We start from the raw sequence: 10,022 nt of genomic DNA, 5'->3' as shown, positions 1-10,022 counted from the left end.
AAGATACATGGACACATTACACTGACTTAAGTGGTGGGGCTCTCCCACTAACAAGATAAAGTGGTCAGGCAACTTTCCTCTCTTAAAATGTTACTGGAAACTCGTGAAATGCTTTGAACGGTCTGGATGTTTTCAATGGGCTCTGTTCTACTGGTTCATGAATGCCCTTTTTTTTTTCCCCCCCAAGATAATACAACTACTTGGGTTTTTTTTTTTTTTTTATCTTCTTTCCTATTCACGATTAAAAATGTGATAAATCAGGTTTTTGGCTCTGAATAACAATGGCTTGATTTAGATTTCCTAGTAAATCTATTCAAAAGTGAAACAAAGGCTGCCTTTGGAGGATACCTTACACTTCACCTGGACCAGGCACGTAAGGGCAATTCAGATAAAAATCTTGTTAGGAACTCAACAAGAAATAGAGGATTTTCTCTTTTCCCTGGTTCAGGCTTTATTTAAACTCTTTGTTCAAAAAAAATGAACAGAGTGATAGTCGGATTCTAATTTACAGATATAGTTTAGACGTCTAATATTAAATTAGAAGATCACACAAGAAAACCATTTACACATAAAGGTTAAAACCAATACTTAAACTTTTTAAAACTTTATATTACATAAAGTCAAAATGAAACTAAATACATGTTAGCCAACTTCATTCACAAACATTAGTCAAAAATATATACATTTAAAAAGAAACAAAAAGCTATAGTTGAGGTTCTTTTCTCTAAAATGTGTTTTATCATAATTTGCAAATGAATTGCAGGTAATCTAAAAAATAAGCTAATTAGGGAAGGAACTCCAAAACACATTTAAGCGGTTCAAGTTGGTGAAGAAATGCTAGCTGAAAATCAGAGACATCTGTCAAACAATTGTTTTTTTTTTCAGTTTTGCTAAGTAATAAATATATCATTACCACTCAGACGAAAAAAGTCTGATTTAATCTTAGATAAAATTGCGATTCTGAAATAGTCCCGCAATTTTTAAAAGTTAACTTTGACATTTGCTCAAATGCTTTAGAGTCTAAAACCGACTCAAGTTTAGGGCAACGCAAATAACACATTTTCAGACTCCATGTTTTCACGGACATATACACATTTACAATCTTAAGGTGAACTCAGCCATAAGGGGAAAATAGGAACACAGTGCCTTTTATCTTTCTGTAAACTGTGTCAGAAATCCGAGCAAGTGGACTCAGGGAGACATCAGTTGTTGTCGTTGTTGTTGTTTTAAGGTATAAAATCGAATTGACAACTTTTCATCTCGCACAGATTTCTTGTTTGCATTCCTTGCTCTTAAGAGCTCTCGCTCTCATTTGCATATGACGTGATAAACAAAAGAAAGCGTGATCATCTCACATACAAAAGGCCAGATTGGAGCCGGTCACTGGTCAAGAATGGATCCGGTCTGTGAGTTCTGCTTGAGAGAACAGAGATTTGCAAAGTCAAAAAGTACAAATGGGGAGCAAGGCCGCTCGGAGCCGTATCGCTCTGAGAAACTAATGACACAGATCAGCTTTTCCCGTGTGCCAGCCATTTCAGACCTAACACTTGAACAGAGTGCATGCGACACAGACCAGGAGGGGGATAACCCCCCCCAAAAAACAAAACAAAACAAAACAAAAAACAAGATAATGAGAAACAAAACCAAAACCGACAATTAACTTCCAACAAACAAAACTGGAAAGCCCAACATGTCAAAAAAAAGTTACTCCTCCACCTCCTTGGGCCCAAACGCAACAGGTTCCGAAGTGCAAAGCAAACATCAACCGCTGTCGGATGCAACCGCCCTCCTTAAAATGGGCTGCCGAAGTGCGGTCTGAAACGATCCTGTGAATCCACACGCACACTCGCCCGAGCACGCGCGCGCTCTGCCACTCGCGCCCCGACTGGCATCTCTGCCTCTGCCTGCACCTATACATCTTATGTACATACAACCCGGGGCCCCCGTCGCGGGAGGGCGTACGGGGAGGCCGCGGAGCTCGTACCTATACATATGTACACGTGTGCACACCGGTCCTCGCGAGGCGGCCCCGCGGGGTCATAGCGCGGCGGCGTAGGCCGCGGGGTAGGGGTCCAGCTGAGGCTTGCCCATGCCCGGCAGCAGGATGTAGGCGAGCGGCGGCTGCAGCCCGGGGCTGGGCCACGCGCTGCAGTTGCACGGGATCATGTAGCCCGGGTTGCCCGGGCTGGGGTGCGAGTGCGTGTGCCCCCCGGCGGCCGCCGCCGCCGCTGCAGCCGCCGCCGCCGCACCGTGGAAGGCGCCGGCGCCCGCGGTCGGGTAGCCCAGCGACGACGCGTACGGGAGGCCGGACGACGACGACGAGATCTCTGCCATCTTGGAGCCCAAGTCGAGCAGCGAGTAGGGACTGCCGGCGGCCGCGGCGGCGGCGGCGGCGGCGGCGGCGGCGGCCGACTGCGGGAAGAAGACGCGCGCGGCGGCGGCGGCGGCGGCGGCGGCCGCCTTCTCGGGGTTGGCGAGCAGCGATTCGGGCACCAGGCCGCCGCCCGCGCCCGCGTGCAGCCCGGCGCCCGCCTTGAGCGCCGGGTGCTCGGCGTCGGCCACACCGCCCAGGCCGTAGGGCACCGGGAAGGCGAACTTGTCCTTCTTGAGCAGCGTCTTGGGCTTGCGCCGCGGCCGGTACTTGTAGTCGGGGTGCTCCTTCATGTGCATGGCGCGCAGGCGCTTCGCCTCGTCGATGAACGGCCGCTTCTCCGACTCGGTGAGCAGCTTCCACTCGGCGCCCAGGCGCTTGCTGATCTCCGAGTTGTGCATTTTGGGGTTTTCCTGGGCCATCTTGCGCCGCTGAGCCCGCGACCACACCATGAAGGCGTTCATGGGCCGCTTGACGTGGTCCACCGGCTTGGACATGCTCTCGCCGTGCCGCGGCTGCAGCCCGCCGCCGCCGCCGCCCGGGCCGTCGCCCTCCGCCCGGAGGAAATCAATGTTGGCTGTCCGCGGGGACCCGTTCGGCCTGCCCGCGCTCGCCGCGCCCAGCTTCGCGCCCCGGCGTCGCTCCCGCCGGGGGAGAGGCGGCTGGGGGCTGAGCCCAGGGCCGCGCCGCGCCCCGGGCCTCCCTGGTCCCCGGGCGCCCGGGAAGATCCTCTCGGGGGCACAGGAACTTCTCGGCGCTGCCCCCACCCCACGGTGGCAGTGGGCCCTTTGCTTTCTTTTTGTCCTTCCTCTCCGTCTGCGTTGGCTCGCGAACTCCCCGCGGGTAGTCGCTGCCCCGTACAACTCTCCTCGTCCTCGGTCTTTTTTCTCTCAAACGCAGAGCAGCTCGGAAAGTTGCGTCGCGAGGACCCCACCAAGTTGAGCCGAGGAGCCCGCCGCCGCGTGCTGCCAAGTGCCAAAGGGGGCCCTCGGCGGCTGGAGTGTTTGGGTTCTCCTCGGTGACTTTCTCATTTGACAGTAGCAGATGGGGGTGGGGAAGGAGGGGAGGTGGCCCCGGAGGAGGAAGAGGAGGGGGAGGCGGAGGAGGGTCCGGGCGCAGCAAGGGAACGCAGAGCTCAGCAGCGGTTATAAATACAAATACAGCAGCACCGGCCGGTCTTCCTGGCTCGCGGCAGGGCTCGCCGGTGGGAATCCCCCCCACCCCCGATCGGCTGGGGGCTCGGGGGGGGGAGATGTCGGCCGCCCCAGCACCTGCCTCGCGGGTCTTCCTCTCCGGCTGCCGGTCCGGGAAGGAGGCTGGAGGCTTGAGCAAGCCTGGGGTCGCTGGGCCTCAGGGGAAATCCTTCCGGCTCGCCGAGGCGCCGCGTCCCGTAGTCCCCCGGGCCATGCCGGCTCCGCTCGCTCTGAGCTCCTCCAGGGGCACCGGCCGACTCGGGCTCCCGGGGAGCGCCGGGCGTGGAGGGCGGCGCTGCCGCGGTGCGGCGCGGCGGGCCGGATCCCGGCCGCGTCCCCTCCTGGCTCCTCCCGGCCGCCGCCCGGCACTTGCAACTAACTTCAACCAAGTTTCCTGCGCCGGCGCGCTCGCCTGGCTGCGTGCGCCCGCGTGTGCGCCGCGCCCGGGGCCCCGCTCTCCCGGCTTCTCCGGCCCGAGCCGAGCGGGCGCTGGGCGGAGGTGCTGGAGGAGGGGATTTAAGGAAAACGCGCCATCACCTCTATTCGCAGGTCCGCGCTGGGGCTGCTCCCGCTTCCCCCACTCCCGTAGCACAGGGGGCCCCTTCCTGGCCCAGGCCGCCACTCCGCCGCTCCCGAGGCGGCGGGAGCCCCGCGCACGGGCTCAGGTGAGTGTGGCTACCTGCGTGTGCGCGCGCCCGGAGCCGGCGCGGGGTGTGCATGTCCGGCCGCGACTGAGTGTGTGTATATCTGGGGGCATGCGGAGGAGGTGGAGCCCAAGACTCCAGGAGGGAGGAGGGACCAGCGGAGCCTCCTCCCGCTCCCACACCCCCAGGACCGCGAATTAAACTGGATCCCCTCCGCCCCCTCCATACTCCTCCTCCCACCCCATTCACTGGAGAGCAGGTTGAGGCGAGCGGAGAACTAGGAGCGCGCCGCGGAGTCTGCGCACTGTTTGGTGCTGGCAACCCCTGGTGTCATCCCGGCTACCCCGGCCCTGGTCGCGGCTCTGGGTTCCTCTGCCAGGAGGAAGGAGGCGCGCAGCAGGAGGAGAGCCTCTCCAACGACGGCAGAAGAGGGGACGCGCTCTAGAAAATGTTGGAGACTTTTCCTAGGAAGAATGCTCATTTTCCTTGGAGGTCCAGATGTTACTGGCAACAGATGCTGCCCGCATTTTCTTGCGCTGGTGACGTACCCAGTCAGAGGTAGTGAAGTGAAAAATAACTCAGGAGGAACTGAGCGTGCTCTTGGCAACCCTTTCGGAAAGGAGCTCGCCCAGGGTGAGAATAGGCATCCTTGGCTGACTGTTGAGCTCTTTGAAAAAATCTGAGTGTTTTGTTTTGTTTCTGTTCTGGTCGACAGAGCCACCTTTACGCTGATCTCTTTAAGGTACAGTTAACTTAACACTATCTCACTTAAATGCACAGATAGGGAGAAGGTGTTCAGAATCAGTAAGTGTCAAACGTCGCTCCGAAAGAACAAAGTGAAACATACCAATCACTCTGTACTGAAATAGCTTTATGCTGTTAAGCTCAGTTTCCTTTAGAAAGAGCAGTTTTTTCCTCATAATTGACAGGATGCAAAAAAAAAAAAAAAAGCATGGTTTTGTTTGCATATTTTTATCACTTCTCGGTATGCTGCAGCACACTCATAGCATGATGGGTCTGGAGGTTTTATTCACAAGTTGGCCTGTCCTTCAGGGAGAACTCGCTTGCCTCCTTTCTTTGGCAGTTAGGATGGGACCTAGCCATGTGGTGTGTGCAAGCAGGAAGTTCTGTAAGTAGTTAACTCTTTAAGACTTCCCCGGGATGTATGTTCATCCCATACACAGACACACAGACACAAGGCACTGATTGTAGTTGTGAACTTAAATAAAAACTGTTTGGGGCCATCAGATATATTTAAAAGTTAGGCTTGTTTTAGTACTTATTTTAAGAATAGTGATTATTGCTTTCATTTTAGTTGCTGTGACATACAGAAATGTGAGCCAACAGTGGAATGTATGGGAGTCTGTATTTTTCTTACAGTATCTTATTTACAAATGTTTACTTTGTATGCCCTTGTATTGCTGAAACAATTGGGCTGATTTCTCTAGAACCATTTTCCTTTACAAGCCCTGTAAAGCCACCCGGTCATTCACAGACTCTGGGTGGAGTAACTTTAAAACACTAGCAGGTGTAATTACATAGACTAGAATATTAAATATACTGTTTTGTGATGATAAACTACAAAATTATCATCCCCGAGCTTTCAACCCAACTTGTATAGTAGGTTTGAGACAAAAATATTATACACTGTCATATGAAGAACATACGTGTGGGGATGCAAAATTTGAAAAACTGTTATTCACTAAACATTGTGGATAAAGTTGAATCTAATGAAAGTTATCTTCACATATACAGATAAGGACTGAGAAAAGATATTTATATTGGTGAGTTAAAGTATAATCTGCTCTTTGCAAATTTACATTAAAAAATTTATTGTAATAAATTATTACCATGGGGGAAAAATGTTCATACATGCGATTGAAACGTGTGCTTTTATGTTAGAACGTCTTACAGAAAGTAAAATACATAAGCTTCCTTGGATATAGTTTTATAAATTGTGCGGTATTGCCTGTTTCGTGATATTAAACGACCCAAATTTGAAAGTTTTTAAACCCAAGAAGGCTGAACTGTAGAAAACAAAGGTGCTTTCCATACCTAAAAAGAAAATAGTTCCTGTGTGTTTGTTTGCCTAGTCACCAAATTAAATTTCACACATGTCAAAATAGGAGAGATTTGGTTTTCAATTTCGGTTTTCAGTGGGTGAAGAGCCTTGGCCTACGCCCTTCCCAACCAAGGCAGGGCCCTCGCAGTACGCTGGGAGTGAAGGCAGGCACGGCGGCCCTGGTGCTGTGAACCAGGCTTCGCACCTCTCCTCTGATTCTGGCTGAGCTTTTCACAAAGTTTTTATGCCGTCGTCTTTCTTATGTGCCAAAATGTAAATTCAGTTTTAAAGTCCACGGATCTTATGCTTCAATTGAGATGAGGTTATATTTTTGTCCTTTTTTTTTTTTAACCTAAAGATGAAAAATACCAAGATATAGGAAATAGTGTGTGTGAGTGAAAAGTGAAGGTGAAATAAACTGAATGAGAATTCTAAGTTCAGTGGGCTTTATATGGTTTGCTCTTGAGTGGGATCAACCAAAGAAGCCTGTATCTTGAGCAGTAGAGGCGGCGTGGGCTCTGCATTTTCCTTGTAGCCGCTTCATACCCGTGATCACAAATCTGTCTGGCCAGAAACTGAGAGGCAGATTCTATCCGAAAAAGTGTGTGAGTCTGTATAAATTCAGTTTCTATTTTTCCCCCTGAAGTCCTCCCCAGTCAGTGGTCTTTTTTTCAGTTCTAAAGCTTTCACTAGGAGGCAGCAATGAGGTTGTTGGGGAATTTAAAAAATAAATAAATAAATAAACAAAACCAAAAAACAAACAACAAAACCTTGGCAACACCAGACCGACGGGCTTTCTTTCTCTTTCTCTTCCACAAAAGAGGAGAGACTATCTTGTTCCCAAAGGAAGACAAGGGATCAGAATGAACTAAATCATTTTCCTCCATCCTTTCTGTCCCCACTCCCGTACTGGATTTTCACAGAGCCGAACACATTTTCCTAGAACCACAGAGTTGGTGAACCACAGCAAAGAAAGTCCACTAGTGGGGGACCAAGAGGTGAGCAGAAGAAAGTGACTGGGCAGTAAAGGTGCCACCTTTACTGGCAGTTAGAGACGAAGTCTTTGCACCTGGGCACGCTAGCAGCGACAGCGGAACAACTTTGGGGTTCTGGTCTGAAGCAAGTGTAATGAAAGAATTCAGAAGGTTTCAGACCTGCGTAGAAAGGTAATACAGCCTGTTTGTCCGGTTAAAGGAGGACATGAGCAAACTGTGACAAAAGCTACCTCATTTGGGCTGTTGTCACAGTCCTCGGGCTCCCTAGCTCTTGTCCCATCGGCCCCCCAAAGGGGGCAAACCCCAAATCTGGAGTCCACAGAAAGCCGAGGAGACGAAAGAGGCCTTGATTCAGGCACAGCAGGAGCCAACAGCAGCGCAAGCGGCCTTTCACTGGCTCCTGCTACATGTTCATCTTTTTGAGATGTCTGTCCCTTTCTTCTCACTGCTCCTGCCGTACCTGGAAACTGGGACTAGACAAATCAATTCGGGACACACCTTTCCTCATCCCTCCTTAGCAGTGCTGGGGCAGGCTAGCATTTTCCAAAAGGAGCTTTACGTAGATAACAGAGCAAGAACAACGAAACCAAAAACGGCGCACCCTCCCGCTTCCCTGCACCCCGCCAAAAAACACCTAAGGGGGGCAAAAAAAGACAATGCAAATAATCCAAGACAGACAACTTCACAAAGCATTGATTTCAGATCCCAAGACGTTCTTCAAAGCAGGGAGACATTTACCCCTCAAAGGACAAGAGCTTCTTGAAATATGAGGGAGACAAACCCCGAAATGAGCGAGGCCATTCAGGTGTACCCTGCGGCCTGTGTAATGAAATCTCATCCCAACCCATTTGCAAGTGAGGAGACTGCCGTCGGGTGTGGTGGGGTTACTTGTAAATTTCATCACCCCAAGGGCTTTGGTCATTTTCCAGAAGGAACAAAGCTGAGAGAGGGGGGTACCCCTTAAGTGCTCCAGAGGGGTGGTGAAGAAGCCATGCTTTGGGCTTTCCAAACTCCCCGTCTTACTGTCCTCCCTTCCAACGTGCTCCCTGAGTGTTCCTGCCCCCGAGATTGTCTCCTGTCTAAGGATGGGTCTGCTTTCGAGCTCACTTTTTTAGGAGAGCTCTCTAAGGTGAGACCTACCGACCGCCATTTGCAATTGGGGAACTGAGGCTCAGAGCAGATGAGTAACCTGCCCAAAGTCCCGCAACCCAAAATGGAGGAATGGCCTTTGAATTAAGCCCATGTCCCTCACCACCAGCACCACCAATCTGAGACCTGGCACAAGACTCAGCCCACTCCTGCACAGAATCTTAATTCCATCTACTTACCTCAGACCTTCTGTGACTCCCTCCATGCCCCACCGCCCCTCTGAGGGAGTGCCCCGTGGCATTCTCCCCAGGAAGGCGTTCCAAACCCACCTCAGAGGTAGTCTCCCCAAGTCCCTTGCTGGCTCCTGTGGTTATCAAGCACAGATTGGGTCTCAGCTGCGATCCACCTTCCCGCCCTCTGTGGGCTTCCCACCACAAGCACCCCTCAGTTGCGGGCCCAGAAAGACCCCAATCTCTACCCTCTCTCTGACTGCCCACTCAGGGTCGCTAAATGGGAGTCTCCTACCAGTGACCTCTAATCTCGGTCTTTCTGTTCCCTCAACACAAGAGATGTTCCTTGTCCATCCCACCTCTCTCCTTCCCTCTTTTCTTCCCTTATCCCTCTCGACCTTGCTTTTGTGAACTCCAAGAACACAAAGTTGGTATAATCCCAATTCCCACCAGATTTTTGACATGCTCCCCTGATTGCTCCCTCAATGGTCTGTTTGTTTAATAAGGTAACAATGAATCCACCACTCAAAATAAAATCTGCCGGTAAACCTACATCAAACCAAATGATCTCCCCAGTGAACTATGTACTTGCCTCCCCTAACCCAATGTAACGATTTTCATTCCTTTGTTTTTTTTTTTAAATTTAGCTATATAGTTTTTCATTTATTTATATGTATCCTTTAAAAGAACATTTTTATTTTAATTTTTAATATAATATCTATTAATGAACTGTTTTCATTTAATCATATTGTATGGATTCAATAGTACTGGATATCACTGAGTTTATTCATCCTAGATATTCAATGATATAAATATACCATAGTGTATTTGCTTATACTCTCCTGTTGATGAGCATGGGGGTCGTTTCTGGTTTTTAACCATGGGAACAGGTTGCCAGAGGCACTCTTGTTCTTGTGTATTATACACATGCAAGAAATGTTACAGGCACAAAGCTGTGAAAATGGGAAATACCTGGTGCTGTACCCCTCTTCCAAGTGTGTCCCTTTGTGTTTGTTTGCCTTTGATTTTTTTCCTGCACATTCAGAGAAGTTGTCCTTTATATTTTGTCTAAAGTTTATGGTTATTATCTATGGGCAGGTAAGTCTTATAGGAGTTCTTTCTCCATTTCCAGAATCCATCTGAAATTGAGATGAGGTTTGATTTTTTTTTTTTTCCCATTAGGATACTCAATTTTCTAGAACCATTAATTGAAAAGACTGCTTTTCTATACTGCTCATTAGTGCCTCGTTTGCCATCTGATGTGAGTCAGTTTCTGAGCTCTTTATTTTGCTTCATATTATTCATTTTTTCTATTTTTTCACAATATTGCACTATCCTAATTCTGGCAGAACAAGTCTTCTCATCTTGTTCTTACTCAAAATTATCTCGGCTACTCTTGGCCTTTGCATTTCCATATAAATTTTAGAACAGATTGTTA

General features: G+C 49.7%; 2 protein-coding genes across 2 annotated transcripts; one reads left to right on the top strand and one right to left on the bottom strand.

The window, feature by feature from the left end:
• Window positions 1–236: 236 nt before the first annotated feature.
• On the bottom strand, window positions 237–2,868 carry SOX21 (SRY-box transcription factor 21; the record flags this gene model as incomplete). The annotated part of the gene is made up of 1 exon (XM_080799592.1): window positions 237–2,868. The coding sequence occupies one exon, from the start codon at window positions 2,866–2,868 to the stop codon at window positions 2,038–2,040; it is 831 nt and encodes a 276-aa protein (XP_080655718.1). The 3' UTR covers window positions 237–2,037.
• A 639-nt stretch (window positions 2,869–3,507) lies between these two features.
• Window positions 3,508–5,142, top strand: LOC308340103 (uncharacterized protein). Its single transcript, XM_080799267.1, has 2 exons — window positions 3,508–4,229; window positions 4,468–5,142. The coding sequence occupies exons 1-2, from the start codon at window positions 3,624–3,626 to the stop codon at window positions 4,651–4,653; spliced, it is 792 nt and encodes a 263-aa protein (XP_080655393.1). The 5' UTR covers window positions 3,508–3,623; the 3' UTR covers window positions 4,654–5,142.
• Window positions 5,143–10,022: the final 4,880 nt, after the last annotated feature.

The sequence above is a fragment of the Martes martes genome (assembly GCF_963455335.1).
Source record: "Martes martes genome assembly, chromosome: 3".
NCBI classification, from domain to species: Eukaryota; Metazoa; Chordata; class Mammalia; order Carnivora; family Mustelidae; genus Martes; species Martes martes.
The sequence above is the reverse complement of the archived record's forward strand: the minus strand, read 5'-3'. Positions and strand labels throughout refer to the sequence as shown.

Bases quoted from the DNA above. Each gene is read 5' to 3' on its own strand.
- LOC308340103 (XM_080799267.1), top strand. From the start codon at position 3,624: ATGTCGGCCGCCCCAGCACCTGCCTCGCGGGTCTTCCTCTCCGGCTGC. The intron at 4,230-4,467 runs GTGAGTGTGGCT...ACTGGAGAGCAG, and splicing joins AGCCCCGCGCACGGGCTCAG to GTTGAGGCGAGCGGAGAACT.